The 19,657-nt window shown below is 45.2% G+C and overlaps 1 protein-coding gene across 7 annotated transcripts in view; it reads right to left on the bottom strand.

The window, feature by feature from the left end:
• CHD2 (chromodomain helicase DNA binding protein 2) overlaps positions 1-19,657 on the bottom strand; it is a 63,904-nt gene that overhangs the window by 8,909 nt on the left and 35,338 nt on the right. For 5 of the 7 annotated variants that reach the window (XM_026074518.1, XM_026074527.1, XM_026074543.1 and 2 more), the window contains 20 exons: positions 19,219-19,308; positions 18,119-18,309; positions 16,860-17,048; positions 16,179-16,341; positions 15,638-15,790; positions 14,403-14,474; positions 13,046-13,195; positions 12,282-12,430; positions 11,678-11,774; positions 10,800-10,892; positions 10,155-10,328; positions 9,039-9,214; positions 7,405-7,446; positions 6,176-6,315; positions 5,270-5,408; positions 4,977-5,127; positions 3,545-3,667; positions 2,552-2,680; positions 1,670-1,810; positions 373-507 (listed from right to left, as the gene is read on the bottom strand). In XM_026074518.1, the coding sequence (XP_025930303.1) occupies positions 373-507; positions 1,670-1,810; positions 2,552-2,680; positions 3,545-3,667; positions 4,977-5,127; positions 5,270-5,408; positions 6,176-6,315; positions 7,405-7,446; positions 9,039-9,214; positions 10,155-10,328; positions 10,800-10,892; positions 11,678-11,774; positions 12,282-12,430; positions 13,046-13,195; positions 14,403-14,474; positions 15,638-15,790; positions 16,179-16,341; positions 16,860-17,048; positions 18,119-18,309; positions 19,219-19,308 (2,697 nt within the window). Of the gene's footprint in view, positions 1-372; positions 508-1,669; positions 1,811-2,551; positions 2,681-3,544; positions 3,668-4,976; positions 5,128-5,269; positions 5,409-6,175; positions 6,316-7,404; positions 7,447-9,038; positions 9,215-10,154; positions 10,329-10,799; positions 10,893-11,677; positions 11,775-12,281; positions 12,431-13,045; positions 13,196-14,402; positions 14,475-15,637; positions 15,791-16,178; positions 16,342-16,859; positions 17,049-18,118; positions 18,310-19,218; positions 19,309-19,657 lie in introns of those variants that run through there. The other 2 variants (XR_003254941.1, XR_003254946.1) reach the window with 2 other exon arrangements.

The raw sequence follows: 19,657 nt of genomic DNA, 5'->3' as shown, positions 1-19,657 counted from the left end.
TGTGTGCTCTAACGCAAGGCAAAATTTTGAAGAGAGTTATTCAAACCCTTTAACAGTGCAATTGATTTGTGAAATTAGGGGCTGGAAGAGCTTTGATATTTTTTCCAGTTGAGGTGCCATTGACAGTAGCCAGCTGGTTGACACAGAGGAGTCTGGTGAGCAACTCTTGTGTAGGGTTTTTTTGTGATGATCTTTGACTGGCCAGAGGGAATCACAGCAGGGCACTAGGAAGGGCTCTCTCCCTGCCAGAAGGGGATGCATGGATTAGTGCTGTGCACTTACACATGGCCTCGAATAATGTGCAAGTAAACTCTGGCTACCTTGCTGGGGTTCTCTGCTACTATCTCCCTGCCTCCCCAGGGAAATACTCACTATGCTGAATGTTTCTTGGTCCAGATCATCATCCTCATCTTCTCCAATGGGGATCGGTTCACTCCCTGCTGTAATGTGGACGGGACCTTGAGATCTCTTCCCTTTACTTCCAGATTTGGTTTCACCACCTTTAGGCTTTAAAAGGACAAATTATACGCATCACAGGATGAGCCAGACTACAGGATACCAAGTGATCCAATAACCTTCACACTATTGTTACTGGCAGTTGTTAAATCCTGGGCACTGCTTCTGCAGCTTTCCTCCCAAGATCTCAAACTGTTTTGCTGTAATGCCTCTGTTTAGCTTTATGTCATCCCCGAGGGAACACAGAGAAGTCAGAGCCAACATTTTGGACATTAATATGATTCTTGTACTTACACAGAGAAAAAACAACTTTGAGGACTTGGAAGAGGATTTAGGCTAAAGAATATATGTCCCTTGCAAAGGACAGCACTCAGAGCACCTGCAACTGCATGTGACATCACTAGTCTTCAGACCCTCTGGAAAGCAACCTCAAATCATGGCCTGATAAGTGTAAATTTTGACCTATATGACTTATCTATGGTCAAAGTCCTTTAGAGTCAGGGCAAAAATCATTGGAAAGCAATCTTTCCCCTACATATGAAATAAAGCTTGGTTTGTACTTCTGACCTCAATGTCAAAAYGCACTGGGCATACAGTATATACCTGTTCTTTGGACAGGTACTTCAGGTAATTATTATAGAGCCTTCTGCCTCTCTCCCAGTTTGAACCCAGCCTAAGGGCAACTGTACCCAAAATTCAAGGGGCATTTTAGTCCATAACATAGTACTGGTGTTGAAACATTCATTCTGCTGAGTCCTCAATGGCCACAATGACAACTCATAGTCCGAATAGTTTAGGTAGTTGGGTTATTCTAGGTGAATTTAAATTAGAGGGGAACACAGACAAGCAGCTGCCAACTCCATAATGAATCACAGCTGAACATCACTTTGAACTGAGCACTCCAGGCTCTTCTCCCTTTCTTCCTTAATATCAGCTATTCTGTCATATTACTGCCACAGGGACAGCTGTATTTTAAAGGCAGTCTGATAAATCTCCTAATCCTCTCTTCTCTCATTCCACAAGCTTTAAGACACATTGCCTTTTCTTCACACTAAGAAATTCTAGAGACCTGGAAAAGGGATAATACCTCACCCCATAGTGCTTCACTGCTGCCTCTTCTCACAGGGCCTTTAATAAATCACAAGTCTCCTGGCTTGCCCCTCTGATCAGAGACTTTCCTATGTCTCAGACTACTTATGAGAATATCACATACCTTTTCTTTCTTGTCTTTTGTCTTCTTTTTCTCTTTATCACTTTCCTTTTCTTTCTTAGTGGTTGTCTGTTTTTCCTTGTTCTCTTTGTTCTCTTTCTTCTTCTGTTTCTTTTTCACTGGGCTCTTTTCCAAGCCATCCTCCTAGAAAAGCAGTCACAGCACAAAGTTGGAGTCTCTCTCCTCACATACACCTTCTCCCATAAAACTTGCATCCATGAAAAGCAGATGATTTTTGAGGTCCATCCAAATTTGTCTGCACACCTATTGATCAGACAGCAAGCCCATCCACCCAACCCTTAACAGAAGGGCATAAAAATTAGAGCAGCCCCAATCCRTAACTAACTGGCAAACTCCAGATAAGCACTGCTTTCCTATTCCAGCTGCACTGGAGAATGCTCAGTAACTACCCGTAAGGTAGATACTGATCAGAGCATGAACAAAAAGCCTTAGTCTATAAGCCAAACCACTCAGAGAGAGAAGCTTTTCTAAGCAACAGCATGACCTTGGTAAACTCCAGCTTCACCACTGGCYGACGTACTGAAAAGGAGAGGGAAACAATTCTTTCTCTCCTTTATAAGGCCAAAAGACTTTACCCTAAGACAATCTTTTCTCCAAGCCAATATACAGATGTGTGTGGCTATTCTAGGATCCACCAAAAACATTTAAGGCGCTAACTCAAAAGAGTGGGTGAAGAAGGTCCCTCTCAGCCCAACAGCTGAATATATGCTCCTGTGAGTTTGCCRAGCTCTTGTGGGAATGTACTCTGTAGCTCCTCCTGAATCTGCAGGGCATTTGCAACAGATGCTTTTCAAGCTGAGTTTCTGTAGCAACAACGTAGCCCAAAGAAACCCCCCAAAGTCGCTATCCACCAAGTCTACTCACCTTGACTTCACCCTCTTCTGACTGGTTGTCTGAATGCCGAGGAGAGGAGAGTTCGTTCCCATGCTCATCTTTGACTTTGGGAGCCTTGTTCTCTTTCTTTACCCGTGGTTTCCTCTTCTTCAGCTTGCCCTGAAGAAAACACAGAACAAGTCAGAGCAAGCAAAGAGCTGTAGCTGCTTCCTGGAGATGTACCCCATCTCATCAACACTTCATGAACAGCTGCAGGTCCTGCAGGGTGGCAGGAAGCCTGAAGAGCCCCAGGGAAGCCTAGTGGGTCACACATGAAATTAGATTATCAAATTTCAGCCAGAAAGAGGACCTGCCTGTGAGATATGAGGGGCCAAGGGAATATCCCAAACATTTACAAACTGGTGCATACAAAATGACGACACTGAGGTGACAGGGCAGAAAGCTACCYGATTCCCACTGTCACCAGGTATTTCATGGATATTTAACAGAACRCATAATGGGGCAACTTCCAAGTGGGAGAAACAGAAGATAGAATATATTCAAAAATACATTCCAGGTCAAGTTATGCCCTGTCTCTAGAGCTCGAAGTKCCCCTTGTTGGGGATTGAGAGAGTAGTCAGCACCCAGCTTTGTTTATTCCATCATTTTTTAAAACCTTTTTAAAATTGCGGTGGTAGCCACTGCTCAAAAATAGCTTGATAAACAGGCACGACCATCCCCTGTTTTCCCGCAGTGGTTTGTACATAAAGCACACTGAGCTCGCACAGTCTTAGTTTCTGAGTGTCAAAGCAGAAAATTTAATTTAAGATTAGAGAGTAACGCTGAATTCCATCAATTAGTGTAGTGATTATCTGTCCTCTACCAATTATCAMTTCAGTATCACAGTGTGATCAGACAACAGACAAATCCATAGTCTTTCATGCAGAAGTTATTCAATGAGCTGCGAATACAGCCTGTCCCACCTYCCACCATCAACCAACCACTCATCCTGAAATCCCCAGAATCAAGTAGCCATGTCCTCACCTCTTCCCCATCTTTCATGTTTTCTTTCTTGTCCAGATCTTTCTTCAGCAGTTTCAGTAGATAATCAACCCGGGTCTGGAGCTGCTTTCCCTGAGGTTTCTTATCTGTCTCAACAGGTAGGATCTTTGATAAAGAAAAAAAAAAAATACACCTACATGCACCTATCAAACCTCAACAGGAGGAGATACACATTAACAGCAGTCCTTCCAGGCCAGCAAAGGGCTGGAGATGCTGCACCTTCTGGGGAAACAGGAAGGCTTAAGCATTTCTTCCAGGCCTGAGGAGATCCCACAGAGACTCTGCTTGTCTTAGCCATAAGGAAAGCTCCTAGCAACTGCAAGGATCCCTACCCTTGGGCTTTTGTAGAAGTGAAAGGACCCCATGGCTTCTAGTAAGCATGCAAAAAGAAAAAAAAAATTGCTAAATATTGGGAGCTYGCATTGCAAAACTGAGTTCACTCTCCATCTTGACATACCAGATTTGTTTGACAGCCTTGTCACAGCAGGCTGGTCTCCTCTGGTAGTCTGAGACATTGCTACAGTAATGATACAGCCAGAGAACGTTTATCGGAAAACAAGGCTGCAAGGCTGCCATTCTGTGAAGGGTTTCTCAGCTTGTCACCTACGGGTACCTTCATACTTTATTGGAAACTTGGTGGTGTGTCTCAGGCAACTGTTTCCATTGTAAAAGGCCTTTCTGAATTTCATGTCGGAAGGCTCTCAGCCACAGTCCGATCTTTTCTAAAAACACTAGAGGGGATGTCATGGGAATGCAGTGTGTCGGCAGCAAAGCTGATTTTTAAAGAGCCACGATGTTCCCCAACCTATGCTGCAAGTCCACTGTCCTTCCACTGTGCTGACACAACAGCTGGTAGCTTATTTTTAACCTGGATCACTTCAACATGGCCCCCATAAACAGTTCTTATGGGAACGGCTGAGGGACAGAGGAACTAAATGGAGGCTTTCCAGCTGGCTTTGCTGCCCTAGCCAAACATTCATGTAACTATACCCTCAGAGTTAACACAGACCAATCGTGACATAAGCAGTGTCAAATCTGTGAAAAATTCTTTTCACACAGAGATTCAAACTCAAGTTCTTGTGAGATGCTCAAGGAAACATCAAGTCATGATTATGCCATGCACCCTCTGTACTGTGCACGTAACCACATATGTCAGCATTACCATTTTCCTCCTGTATCATTTCAGCGTGGTTCATATGGTACTATTCAGAGAAAATTTACTGCCAATCAAATAACATAACTCTGCTTTCCATCAAGCATGCAGCATTCCACAGAGGTCACTGTTTTCCTCGTTACTATTTATTATTATTTTTGGAGTATTACAAACATAAACATCTGGTTCTGGGACAAATGAAACATGTTCTCTATGAACACTGTCATGGACCCAATGCAAGCAACATGCAAAGCAACCTACCTTATCAGATAACTTCAATTCCGGATCTGTTTTAATTAGCTCCCAGTTTCCATAACCATGCTCGTAAATTCCCACTAACAAGCGAGAATCCTCCTCCACTCCCCAGTCTACATCAAAATGGGCAGCTTTGACACGGCACGTCAGGCGGTACCTGAAGGCATTTCAAACATGAGCTACTTTTAATGCTCCGGGGGGTAAAGCAAATCCACATATCTAGGCTAGTCCCTTTCCACCACAAAATCCAGATTCCCTGAGCCTCTTTCTGCATTGCCTGCTTAGCCATGCAAACTCACTTCTTCCTTTCCTCTGGGTCTGTGGGGATGGATTTATGAAGCATTTCAAACTCCTCTTCGTGCTGGATGATGGATTTCACATTGACTTGGACACCAGAAATCTTGATAGTAGGACCTCTTCTTTTCCCAGGTCCTTTCCCTGTTCAACAACAAGCATGCCAACTTAGAGCACTCTTACAGAACGAAGGGTCTCTGGGAAAAAGTCTAGAGATGCAGAGATCAACACCTTGCCCATAATCTCTTATCTCTTATGTAAATATAAGCCTGTCTGCTAAGGTGGGTCCAAAAAGTGAGTTATCTTTCACTAAGTTGTTTAGTTCTGCAGTCTGAACACTCCCAGGATCATTTTCATAAAAATACATCTAAGTACACTGGAGCTGTTGCTTCAGTAATTTTGTTCAGCTACAACAGGCAGAGACGCAGCTGGAAATCCAGTGCAGACCTCTACATCTCCAAACCATGCTGCTTCCTAGAAACCTACAGCACAAAGCAGTCGTATATAGAGTAGCTGACAACAACAGCTCAGAGGACTGTTAATTGTGGACCCTGCTCTACCACGGAGTACAGAGCACCTGTTTGATTCCCAGTCCCAGAAGCAGTTAAAATATGTTCTGGTTGCCTTGTGGCATTAAACAAGCTGGTGGCTTCAGCCTCTCCCCTAGAAAACTCATGTTTGGCAGACACTAATGCACCGAGATGGCACTCTCCCGTTTGAGCAGAAGACTTGAGGGTTTCTCTCTGTTGGTGATAGCTATCTGGCAGAGAGGGGATGGTTTAAGCGTGTGCTTGTTCTTTGGCTTTAAGTTGCCATGTGGCATGTCACCCCGTCCAGCACGCGAATGGTCTCACCAGCTCTATGGAACACTCCCAGAAGCATTATAACAGCAGCACACAACTCTTGCTTACCTTCACCTGGATTTTCTTTCAGCTGCTCCTCGTATTCTTGCATTGCTGACACACAGCTGTTGTGGATGAGTTCCCCTAACCGTTTCAAATCAGCTACAGACTTATCCACCAACTCGGCATCCCGGGCAATACATTCCAGCCTGGGCCAGGGGAAAAAAGAATTGGAAGTTTTGTACTTGATATACCACATCTCTGCCCAGACACTCCCTGAGCAATCATTTCATAGCTTTTAATAATCAGTTCTGCACTGCACACTGCATACTGTGCTGAACCACAGCTCTCCACCTCATTGCCTGCTGTGGGCAGAATTCACTCGCACCCAAACTCCCCGGGTACCTACTCTGCATGGATACAAGACCATGCTCAAGTGCGGACTCCAAGACTGCAGGTAAAGAAAACCTGGGACAGCACAGCCTCTTAATACAGGGCAAAGTGTGCACTTCTTGCGCAGTGGACAGGCAGACACTGTGTTCCACCTCCTTTTACAGCACTGCTGCGTGGCTTTGCAGTGCTTCTCAGAAAGCCCCAGCATTGCCTGTCACAGACTTGCAGGGATGTGTAAGCCCCAGCTGCACTTTTACTGCACTCAGCCACCAGCCTGAGCTGCGGACATGCAGTATACGTACGAACGTAAGAAGCCTGCGTGACTGGAGTGAGGGCAGGAAACAAGACAGTTTTAGTTTGTTCTGTGGCCTAACAACTGCAGTACAGTGTAGGGGTAGCACAACAGATCCAACCCTTTGGATTTTCTGCTGTTAAAGCAAAGGTGTAAACTGTCTGTCTTGGGAGCAAGTGGCTCTCGCTCCAACTGCCCAGTGTTCCTTTATGCCTTCCCAGTTCTGTATTAACTCCATTTAATAATGGTCAAAAGCTAACATCCGCTGTCCTTCTAGCTTGACTGAAACTAGTCATGCCAAAGCCCATGCCCAAGCCTTGTGTTCCCTAACAGAAGAGCACAACCAGCTGAGAAAACAAGGTCATTTCTCAGACCACCTACGCAGGGACTGCAGCCTCAGCTCGGAGACCTCAGTAAGGGCTACCGCTTTCCAGCCCCGCCTGGGCATTACTTGTGTTTTCAGGGCAGAGGTCCTTTCACTGACTGTACGATAGAAAACAGCTTTGTGCTGTTTGGGGAGTTTGCATCAAACACCCACAGCAGTGTGTGCACTGCAGTGCTTTGAAACACAACATCCCCTGTGATAACCCTCCGGAGCCACGTTGGGACTTACCGTTCAAGAGGCAGTCCAAACTTCTTATAAGCCTTGATAAACCTAAGTGAAAAACAAAAACAAAAACCAAAGCAACGGCTGTAAAAAAGTGGGTTCAGTATCACAAACACACTTGAACATATTAATTACAGCCTGCCCTGTTATCAACCTGGCATTACAGACTGATTAGCTAAGAATCACTCAGGACTGGAAAGCTTAATTCATTAACCCCCACAAAGAGTTTTGTGACTTCTGCTGGAGAAGAACACAATATTATTGTGAATGTTGGAGGTCTGTCAGGTGAGAAAAGAGAGTCATATTTTTAGTGTAAAAAAATGAAAGAAAGTCTTGGCTCACACCATATTGGTAACTATTAACTTCATTTTTCCAAGGAGAAAAGTAGTATTAAATCAATGTCATTAGTAATTTTAACACTCAGGCTGTAAGTCTAACAGCCCATCACAGAAGAGCCAAACACAGAGCAATCTGTCACAGAGGTTTGCAGGCAAGGAGTGGTATTTATTTTTAAGTCTTATTTTTTATTGTGAAAATCACTGCCATGGCTAAAACACAGCTTTAGGGCAAGAGTCAGACACCTTTGTTGCAACTGAACAATGTCTTACATTGGGAGTAGACCAAATGGCTTCAACTACAGATTATTTTTAATCAAGTATTAATTCTTCCCCTTCTTTTTTTCATCTTGTGCTATTTCAGCCTCCTTCTGCTAGTGTACAATAACCTACATGTTTGTTATAGTTCACAGTGCAACATCTTCCTTCCCTATGGTTTAAGGGCTGGATATGGGGCAGCCACCACAATGTGAGAAGTCTGACAATCTTCTATTTAAAAATACATCAGCTCAAAGATGAAGAGAGAATCAAGGAAAACTCACACAGCCCCCTTTCCCATCCTTGGCTGAACCTCTGGGCAGAGMCGTAAGACAAAGACCTTTGGGAAAGGCTCAGGGATTAGAAGATATGAGAAGAAAACAATGCTGCCCCCCAACTGACTTGAGGGACACAGTGCAGAAGAGGATACATTACTATTCTATCAACTGGACCACTTCTTCTCATGGGGTTATATTGCCAGATAGAGCCTGCCTTTCACTTAAGTTRAATCAACAGGACTATTGCCAGAAAAATATCAGGCAGGCCAAACTCCTTGGCTTCTCCAGCTCTGTATCTCATGGCAGCTCAGATCTCTCATGTATAATATGGAATTAGCTCAACCCACTCAGCCCAGTAAGGGTAGTTACAGCACGGATTAATTTTAGGAAGGAACCAGTCTCACTGCAGCCTGACTAAAGACAATCCAGTTCATTTTGCACAGACCTGAATGTCAAGGTCATCAGCTGGTAGCAAAATGAATTATACAGATGTGCAGAAGAAACATTACCTCTCCTCCCCCTCTGTTTAGAAATGGTCTCAACAACACCTGCAAGATTCACTGAGCAATTCACCAAGAAAAAATGCTTTGGGAGAAAATGGCCCCAAGCAGTTAACTCTGAACAAGAGAAGCTGTCCCAGTGAACCAGCTTCACCAAAGCCACTGATGTGTTTATAGTTGAACACCTCCTAGATTAATCTGAGGTTTTCTCCACCTGCATGGGACTTCTAAATTTGTTTTCTGAACAGTCTCCTGCACTTGGCACTCACCTCCTGATTTCAGCATCAGTAAATCCTTCCACAGTATCCTTCCTAACACTTCGTGGGCGCCCCCTGCGCTTTGGCCTCTTCTCATCATCGGTATCGTCAGTCTCGCTTTCTGATCCAGATGATCTCTGAAGCCTTCTCTTAGTTTCTGCATCTGATTCGCTGTCATTTGTCTGAGCCTATATGTACCAGAAAGACAGCAGTAAGTAACGAGTGCTAATCTGCCAGCACTTTCCATYCCTCCCATGCACTGGTACTATTTGATGTTAAGACTCTGTAAAACACCTTGGCATCTCTTCCTGAAGATGCAGAGGCCCATGTCACCCACCCAGAGAGGCTGGAGACATTTGCAGTTTCTGGCCAACTAAGGCTCCAGTGCAGTTGGCCATCCTCCCTTTACAGCCTTCCAGCCAGCAGTTTCACAATCGTGTTTTGCTTTACTAAGGTATAAGACACATCAAAACACACTGATTTTCCATGGTTTTGTTCCACATTTGCTTAAGCTCCTTGATATCTGGGATGTCTGAAAACCAGAAGTGAATCTGGAATGATSAGATATGAAATATCCTCCTTCTCTCTAGTTTTCACTTTAATGTTTTTTCATAGCTTATCACAAACAGGGAACTGCCCTTCAAAGTCCCATGTTTCGGCAGTTTCCTTGCACATTCTGATTTCTGTTGGATTTAGGTAGATGATATCAGTTAAAAAATGAACTTGGAAAGACATTCTCTCTTTTGCCTGCAAGAGCCAGGTTTAGGCAAAAACAGCCCAGGGAGCCACAGAGTCAAAGGAGAGAAACAGCCATAAGAGAGCACAAACTGCAGTAAGATCTGCATTATGCAGTTGGGTATTTGGTCCTGTGCTCACTACAGGTTCTCTTTATTTTGTCTGTTAACACAAGATGAGTTGTGCCAAATCCAACATGTGCCCTTATGCTGCATTACAGACCACAGGCCAATGTACGATGCCAGTAAGAGACCAACATGCTACCTCTGTGCTTTATTCYGAACCAATTTTGGAGGAGGGAAAGCAGCACTTAGATGGCAAGAATGCTTCCCTCGAGTACTGCCTTTGCCAGCTCTCACCTCCTGCCTGTCAGCTCCTCAAAACGGGCTCTACCTTTTTAGTCGAGCTCCGGATCCTAGGCAGCATGTAGATTTCCTCCAATTCTTTCTGCCTTTCTTCTTCCTCCACCTTCTTCCTCTGCTCCTCTGGAATGATATCATCCCAGTCCTTCTGGGACCTCTCATCCAGCTCTGTCTCTTCCTCCTCCATGGTTGCAAAGTTGGCCACCTTTTATAAGTAAAAAGAACACTTTTAGAAATTCTCTTCCCTGGCAGGAATACCCCAGAGCTGTCAGCTAAGCCTCAGCTTCTTCCCCACAGGAATTTTGCCAACATTTCCATAATTACTTTATAATTGAACTCTGTGTCAATCCATTCCTGGTTCCTTGCCATGTCTTTGGGCTAACAGCTCCTGAGGAAGTACGTGCAGTTTAAGAAGTACTGCTAAGCCCTTCTAAGTTACTGTTTTTGTTTCCAAATTTGGTAAGGCCCATATTTTATTCACAGCTTTCAAGACCACTTACAATCAAACGAATATCTACCAAAAGGACATAACTCCTCAAAAAGCTGCTTTGTGCAGATCACCTCTTATCTGGCCTGATTTGCCCTGTCYGTCACCAACCATACCTCTGTGGCAAGATGTGGGGAGTGCTCTGGACTGCCACGTTCCCACACCCCACTATGGACCAAGGCTCTGTACCTTGAACTGTGAGAGGAGCTCATCGGTGGCACTGGTGGACACCTCATTCTCTCGTGTTTCAGCCAGACGCAAAATCTCATCAATGTCCATCTCCTAACAGTCAGAAAGAAAGAATGATAAAGCCGGAGGGCGCCAAGTGCAGGAAGAAATAGGAGGTTTCAAGAAAGGACTTGTGGGGCATGATAGCTAAATATGCATTACACTGATATAAGCTAAGTAAAGGAGCGCAAATATCTGCAGAGTGTCATCACCAAGGCAGGGATGAACTATCTCAAGTGGTACAAGAGGGTATAAATAAGGGTGATAGGTTACAAGAAAAGGAACATCACGGCTGAGCAGCAGGAATAATTTCCAGACAGTGAGATGTATTAACTGCGTATTGTTTCCCTCAGGGGAAGCTCTGCTACTTGGGCCGTTAAGAGAGTTCATTCAAAGCACTCAATAATAAACCATCAAGCAACACTGCACTGAGGCAGGAGACAGTGACCTATTCAACTTCAACTGTGCTGACTCCTGCATCTCYAGGAGAACAACCAAAAAAAGGGATGATGAAGCAGTGTTCAGAGGAGGCAGGGAGAAGAGCTTTCAACTGGCCATGCTATAACTAGCTAATGAATCCTAGAGGGATCAGTTCAAGGGACTCTCTTGGTGACATTTACTATTTAACCTGCAGCAAGAGGGCTCTTCTCAATGCCTGCCCCCTCCCCCCCAAAGCCCACAGCTCTCTTCCTTCAGCTTCTCTGGGCTCACACGTGTCCTATTCACTGACCTGCTCTTTCATACACAGGGCAAGTACAAAGAGGGAGCAAACACAGACAATCCCCCATGCAGACCTGCTGAGGACTACAAACAGCCATGTTATTTCAGTTTCAAACTACCTGAGGCTCTGACTCTTCCCCTTCAAGCTCCTTGAAGAGATCTTCAGCTCCAAACTTCAGAATAGCTGTCAGCTCCTCTTTGTTGAAAGGATTTGAGCTGCAAGAAGAAGGGATCATGCAAATAAGTTTGGAGCTGTTAAGCCAGCTTTGCTACAGCACAAAACCAAAGTTTTTTCCTAATTAAAACAAGGAGTAAGTTTTTTACCTAGCACTAAAAGAGAGTTTTCACTCAGTCCCTCATCTTTTTCCTGCTTGAGCACAGACAACTACTGTAAAGGCAATAACCTCCATCTTTTGATGGGAAATGGGGAGAGTCTGAGGTCACTGCGAAACTGCAGCTATTCAGTGACATCACTGACAGGATGGTCTCTGGGAGGAAATGGAGTGAAAATAGATAATGCATCAGGAGTAGTTCTCATTTTCTGGCTAACGCTAGTCTGTGTGTCCAAATGAACAGTTGCATGAGCCCAATTAGTGGAAGCTCCCATTATTTTTTAGCCTTGTACTCCAACAATTGAATAAATATTGGGAGATACCAGAAGGATGATGCTGGCTTTGCCACCTGCTGTATCTGACACTTCTGCCTTCTGCTGCAGTCACTTACTTGGATCGCCCAGAGTTGTTGTCCAGAACAGTTCGGCCAGTGGTGTCCATACGCTGGATTACCAAGTGATCCAGGACCATTTTCTTCTTGGCCCTCTCAATGATCTCCTCCTCTACTGTTCCCTTTGTGACCAACCGGTAAATATTCACCTGAAGGGCAAGAAAAGAACAGAGCTATTTCCTGGACTTGAACATGCTCTGCTGACACAACGATACATCACCGAGTTGTTTTCCAGGAGACTGATCTCCTGACATGGTTTCTTCATGCACAGATGTGTCTTTTTAGAATAAAAACAAGCACATGCTTTATATCTCAGAGGAACCAGTTAAAGACAGACTGGTTAACACTGAACTTGTAGTATGTGTAAGGATAGAGTAAAAATCTTCTGAAACAATCACTCTACATCCAAACTAGCACCAAACTTTTCACTGATATAATAAAATCCCAGTAAAGATGGTTGTTCTACTTTCTAATTTTTTCAGGGCAAGAAAGAACTGCGATTCCTCTGGCTGGCTTCTTGGTTTGGAACAATTCCAGGACCAAAAGCCAACAAAAAGCCCTCGCATCTGGCAATTTTGGGCTCATTTTTTGCCTCTTGGCTTTTAAATGAATTTCCCTTGAGTGGGGGATACTCTCTGGAGTCAAGACTGGAGGTAAAAAGACCATGTTTACAGAAGCTCTGGTGAGGTGGCAGCCTTCACACTGGCTAAGCTAAATGTACGTGCTAAAGACATAGAGAAAAAGCCCTAGGTAACTCTTCTCACCTGCTTCTTTTGTCCGATCCGGTGAGCCCGGGCCTGAGCCTGAAGATCATTTTGGGGGTTCCAGTCCGAGTCAAAGATAACAACAGTATCAGCAGAGGCCAGATTAATACCCAGCCCTCCGGCTCGCGTTGACAGCAAGAAACAGAAGTCCTGGAAAAAACACAGGATAACCAGCTTATAACTATGGACATAAAATAGCAACGGTGGCCTCAAAGGTATGCAAGGAAACGGATGGAAGCTACGTTGTACTTGTACTTCTTTACAATGCAGAAAAAAGGAGTTTCTTCCCACACACTCTGTTCATTTAGGCAGGCCTAGTACCACTGGTCTTTAAGCCAAGGCACAAGGTGAGGCGGTGCTGGCAGGCGGGAGCTGGTGACAGGGATGAAAGGTGTGCTATTCCTGGTGCGCATGGCTCTGGGCAGGGGAACGCAAACAGGGCAAGGGCACCTTGGAGTCACTTCTGAAGGTCAGACCACGCTGCACACCACCTACAACGGCGGGAGCCAAACACGTGCTCTTTTTGTTGTCTGAAGACTGCTGGGGGCGAGACCAGCTCCAAACACAGGCTGTTGGAGTCACGGCCCAAGGGAACAGGAGAGAGCCAGGACTTCTAAGACCTCATGGAAGCCTCCAGGAGAGGAGAAAGGGCTGTTTCTATGGACAGTCCTGCATACCTGCCCCTTTCTCTGCCACCTGCACCGCTGCCTCTTTTTCACTTTTATTTGTTACCCTTCCTGCTGCCATGAAGCACCCAGCTGTGTCTCCTTCTGTGTCCCCCCCGGTCCAGACTTTTGGAGTAAGGCCGGATATTTATCATGATTGGGCTGACTGTGGTGTAAAGCAAGTGCCCTGCACCAGTCACTGTGAGTCAGCAAGCAAGTGCAGATGAGAGGCTTTCTATGCCCTCTCCTATTTGTCCTCTAGACTTTCCAACACCGGATTCCACTGCCTGCCCACACTTAAAATTTCCCTTTTGCCTCTGCCATTTCAGATCCAAAAMCGGCCTCAAGCCGGAGGAGTCTTTAAGCAACTGTCTCATTCCCCAGATTAAGAGGAGAGAATTGCTTAATTCTGACTCTTCCCAGGCTCTTTGGGGCTTTCTGGAGATCTGACTTTCAGCCCTGTCCTTTGGATGTGGGAGATTTTAAATAAGCAATATGGATAGTTGCAAAACCCGCTACGTCTGTATCTTTAAAAGTATCTGGGGTCCTGTAAAAAGAAATGGACTGAACTAATCCCCTTTTGGCAGTCACAGTCTGCAGCTCAGCTATAAACGCCCACTGCTTGGGCATCCCACCCAGACCCCCGGCGAGGCAGGCGCTGCCCACACACAGGAAAGCCCCAGCTGCTGTACCTCAGAGCCGTCGGCGTTGAAGTGGTCCAGCGCCTGCTTTCGGATCTCCCCTTTGATTGAGCCGTCCAAGCGCTGGAAAAATCAACAATAATGATAAAAGAGAGAAGGTAAAGGAGCCCTGAGGAACTGTTGCACCCAACCTCTGGGAGCCCCACAGCCTCCTGCCTTGCCTGTAGCCTGGAACATTTAATCATTAAAAATAACCGCCAATTAAAAATAACTGCACTGCTTTAACCTGCTGTGTTGCAAGGGCAGGAGGGGAGGTATGTTCAGGCGATAGTCACACAGTGGGTGACACTGCAGCTCTCATTACGGGCTCCCAGCCAGGATCTCTGTATTTGCTATCCTCTCCTCAGGGTTTATCAACAGACCAAGGCCAAAGCAGGTGCCTGTTGGAGGAAGGGTTTTGCAGAGATGAGGCTTCCCTGACTGAGCTCTTGGTTGCTGGAAATGCAACCCTCACAGCAACCTTCAGGCACTAGCATCAAGTAAAGAAACAGCAAGAAAGCTGGCAAGGCAGCATAAGTCAGATGGAAACAAGCTGCACAGTACCCATTAGCCACCCCAACCAGAGGAGATGCAGATATCAGCATGCCCTGAAGAGTGTCGGGGAGCCAACAAGGGGAAGCCAGTTCCAGTGCTGAGAGCTCTCTGCACAAACCAGCCTGCTCTTAGAAGCAGAGATGTTTGCGCCCAAAGGCCTTTAGCATGTGTGTATCAGTTATCTCAGCTACACAGCTCATGGGCACAAGGTGTTTCTAGTAGGCGGGATCCAAACCACAAGGTGCTTTAGTAATTAATACCCACCAATAAACATTTAAACCCATGGTACAGGATTCTCCTCCTCCTTTAGACTCTCACTTTATCAACAGCAGTACTCAAGCTGTTATAAAAGCAGTCTTCATCTATAACTCTTAAAGGACATATTATCCCCATTTTACATAAGGAGAAACATCTGCAAAGAGACAAGTGCTGTGCCCAAGAGGCAGCATCACACACAGAACGAGGGGTCTCACGTTTTCATCTGGTTTCTGCCTCTCATACATTCCCTTCCTTGAGTGCCACACTGAAATGAAGGAACTTCCCAGTTCCCACCAGTGTATTTCAGTAAGTGCCACCTGCAATCCCAGCCATCAGCCTCTGGGAAACCAAGTGACTCCCATTATCCAGGCTCCCACTACATTTTCTTGAACTTGCAAGTCAACCACACAGTTTTCCCCATTGGCATTTCTCACCTGAAAAGGGTAGTGTTTGATAGTCAGGTATTCTGCCAAGATGTCCAGCATCCTCACCATCTGGGAGAAGATCAACACTCTGTTGCCCCTCTCACGCAGCCTGGTCAGCAGTTTGTCCAAGAGAATTAGCTTTCCACTGCTCCTGATCAGAGACTGAAGAAGTAACAGTCATTCCAGCTGATGCTTTCCAACCTTACCCATATGCACACTACATAGAAACCTTGCAGAGATCCAGTTCTTTTGGGATCATGCTTCTCCCATACCTCTCTAATCAAATCATCTGGATTTACACAGCAGAAGCCACACGTAAAATAAATCATCCAAGATAGATCTTACACTGCATGCACCTCCTATTCTAGATGGCCACAACRTACTGCCTGTGGTGGAAAGGGAGGGCAGGAGGTTCAGTGGCTCAGCTGTGAGGACTATTTCCAGTGGACAGAAGCAGCAGAAGCTAAGCTTTGCCAGATCTTATTTTGGTGGGAGGACAGCAAGAAGGGGAAAGTTAAGGAAAAAAGTGGTAATCAAAGGCATTGCCCACCTGGAGGGTCTCAAGGCCATTTTCTCTCTCATTTTCCTCAGGAGGTTTGATAAGGTAGCAGTGGTTGCAGCACTTTTTCAACTCCATCACGATGTTAAGGAAACCAGATGTGCTGCCCCTTGTTCCCTTTGAAAGAGCCTTGTAGTTTCTTGTCAAAATCCACCTGTAGGCAGGAAAATAAAAAGCTCAAATCACTTCACAGTGCAGAGTGGGCAGGCTGAAGCCTGGGAGGAAAAAACCTTCAGGAACATCTTGTTCAGGCATCAATCCCCATCCCGCCACCTCTGCCTCCCTTCATTTCTTATATATGGTACTGCTTTCTTCTCCTTGCTAAAAACAACCCTGATCTTACTTTTCCTCTTGATATTATTACTTCTTAACATTAATCAGCACCACTAGTTGTGAGGAACTTTACTCCCCCAAGAAATATACAGCCCCCATCCTGCAGAGCTGGCCAGATAAATTGTATCACTCTTAAAAAGAACAAGCCCAGTGACCTGGAGATGGGCAGCACAAGGGGAAGATGCCATACAACCTTAAATTCCTACTGGGAAGTCCCTGATACTAAAGGAGATGGCTGTCATGCTGCATTTGGAAGGACACAGGATACTGAACCATATTCCCAACAGAAAGATGTGCCCATTTCTACCAGCACTGCCATGAACTTAATAAAGAACTCACTTGTAATACTGCTTCTGCAAGGCAGACATTTCCACGCGGAGGATCTGCTCCACTTTGGCTGGTAAAGATTTCTCCACATCCTTCTTCACTCTGCGTAGGAGAAATGGCTCCAGGACTTTGTGAAGGCTCTGGTAACCATTCTCTCTACCTTTCCCGTGATCCTCTTCAAAATCCTCCCAGAACTCAAACCTAGCAACAGAAATGAGGAGCAGAGAGGGATCAGAGTATCTCCGGGCTTACTGCACTAAAYAGGATCTGGCAGATCAGCTCACACTGCACAACAAGGTAAGAGATCATCAATTTGTGGGAGATAATACAGGGGATAAAAGGTTCCCTCTACTCTGGCTAATCAAACACACTCATGGCAAAGCAGAAACTCTCTGGTTTAGGTACCTTCCAAGTATCTTATTTTTGAGCTCCACTGCTCCACACTGAGTCCTAGGACTGAAAATCACAGGTTATCCAGCACCCTGCTTTGCTCTCTCCAGCCAGTGTTTATACAGCAGCAGTTTCTGAATTTTCCACAGACCCTCCTCGAGGCAGAATTCTGACAACTAGATTTTGTTTTACACTGCTCTGAAGGCTCCTTCATTTTGGAACTGCTGTTTTTTCTAACAGCCCCTTTGGAATGTCAAAATCTGCTTTTCTCCTCTGCTCAGCAGAATGTCAATCTTTCCTTCCTTCCTTTCACAATCCAACAGAAAAAATTGGGTGGGGAAGGGGATTTTTTTTTTTGCAGTCAAACATCATTTTAGTGAGTCTTGGGGCATGCTTATCTTAGTCTGAGCAATGGATATAGTCCATTTTGTTTTAAAGAAAACAAAACATTTGTTTTAATGTCGACACACAATCAGCTAGACAGCGCTATCCTTGAGCAATACTCCCAGAGACTGCCATAAAATGGCTGGTGAGGATAGCTGAACCGCAATGTACTGGAAACCTCAGAAATGGTTGAGATGATTGCTTAAAACAAAAGTTTAGCACTTTGGAGATGGCTCTAAGACAGTAGACAGGCTTGAAAGACATGATTTGGGTTTCCCCATTCAATTTGCTGCCAGAAATATGCCTTGTATTAGTCACTTAATCTCTGTTTTTTTTCACACCACTGTGTGTTCCTCCTTATATTGCTCTAATTCCACTGAGTTTAATTCAGGAATTTAACTCAGGGATTTCTGCCCTTCTGAACTCCCTCAGGTCTATTTGATGGACAAGAACGGACACACAGAGATATTTTCTGAAGGACCCGAAAGGAGACTTACTTCTCTGGCATGATGAAGTGCAGCAGGGACCAAAGCTCCTTGAGGGAATTTTGAAGCGGGGTGCCCGTGATCAGCAGCCTGTGGTTGGACTTGAAATCAATCAAAGTTTTGTACAGCAAAGAGTCATCATTTTTCAACCGATGGGCTTCATCCACACCTAGAAAGGCCCAGTTAATGCTTCCCAAAACAGCCTGGAGGAAAAAGAAGAAACAAAACAGGTCCCAAGGAGACGCTGGGTCAGATGAGCCTCACCCCACTGCATATGATCTCTCTTTGTGGCCAGAAAGCATTGCAAGGTGCAAGCTCCAGGGCGTTCTGCTCCAACCCCAGTGCTGGACCCACCACCAAAGAAGCTGGACTCACAAGAGTTTCTTGCTAACAAACTTTTAGGACCAGGATGCCCACATCAGTTTTGTCTCCCCCTGAAGGAAAGGTGAAAATTAGCCATGCTGTATAATGCTCCTGGCATATCTGAATGGCCTTTCAGCAAGAACACCTATTTTAATGCACCTTTTCTTTCTCCAGAAAGTACAGACCCAGCCCACAGGGTCCTGCTATGTGCCTAGCCTCACCGAGGTGGTGGGAGCAGCAGCACTAGCAGAGCAGAGCAGATGAACAAGCCTATAAAGTTAAGGCAACCTGGGAGTTGTGACTTTTTTTTTTGTAAGCCCACCGTTTTCACCTAGGACTCAGTGATGCACTGACAGGGCCAATGAGCATCTCCTAAGCAGACAGATTTCTCCTGTCCAAGTGTAAAAATACAGATTCACCCTGTTCACCCTGTGGCCAGTAGTTCAGTGTTTGTTCTTTTCACTAGCCCAAATTAAACAAGGTAAAATCCAGCTACTGCTCTGCCTGGTGTCTTGTAAGCATACAGAATAACACAACTGTCATGGTATCACAATGAAAACACTACAAGGGGTGTCCTGCATTCCCTCAACACCACTGTCAAGCAAAAGCAAATAGGAGCTATATGTTCTCCATCAGCACAGAGGAAACACAGGTGAACCCCCCCCCCCCCCCAACTGGAGGCTGGCTTCCCCCTTTGCAAGCCAGACTTCCAGGGAAGTCTAAACAAAACATCCTTGACCATTACTCACCTTATCCTTGAGGAGGATCTCGTATGTTGTGATAAGTGCATTGAATTTCAACCTTTTAGACTGGGAGTGGATCCACTCATATTCACGTATCTGTGAGAGGAGACAAACGTTAACTTCAACCAACATTATTCCAGGGAAAGAGTTAACTATCATTATTTCAGTAAAGTTGTAGCTAGAGACTCCAACCAAGATCAAACCCTGCTGTTCAGTGTGCTGTATGATGAAATCAGTGTGCCCAAGGAGCAGCTCACTTTAGTGCATACATGGGTCAACTGCCCTTACGCAAGTAATAAAATAAGTTCAAACAACTCCTTGTAGTGACACTGACCATCATCTGTCAAACRAATGCATCATCTCAGTACTGACACCATTAGAATCACAACATTTGTGTACCTCGTTGTTTGAGTAAGCAGAACAAAGAAATGAGGCAAACACTTTT

Source organism: Apteryx rowi, unplaced genomic scaffold (genome assembly GCF_003343035.1).
Source record: "Apteryx rowi isolate R43461 unplaced genomic scaffold, aptRow1 scaffold_11, whole genome shotgun sequence".
Taxonomy (NCBI): Eukaryota; Metazoa; Chordata; class Aves; order Apterygiformes; family Apterygidae; genus Apteryx; species Apteryx rowi.
Note: the sequence above shows the minus strand (reverse complement) of the source record. Positions and strands in the feature narration are given on the sequence as shown.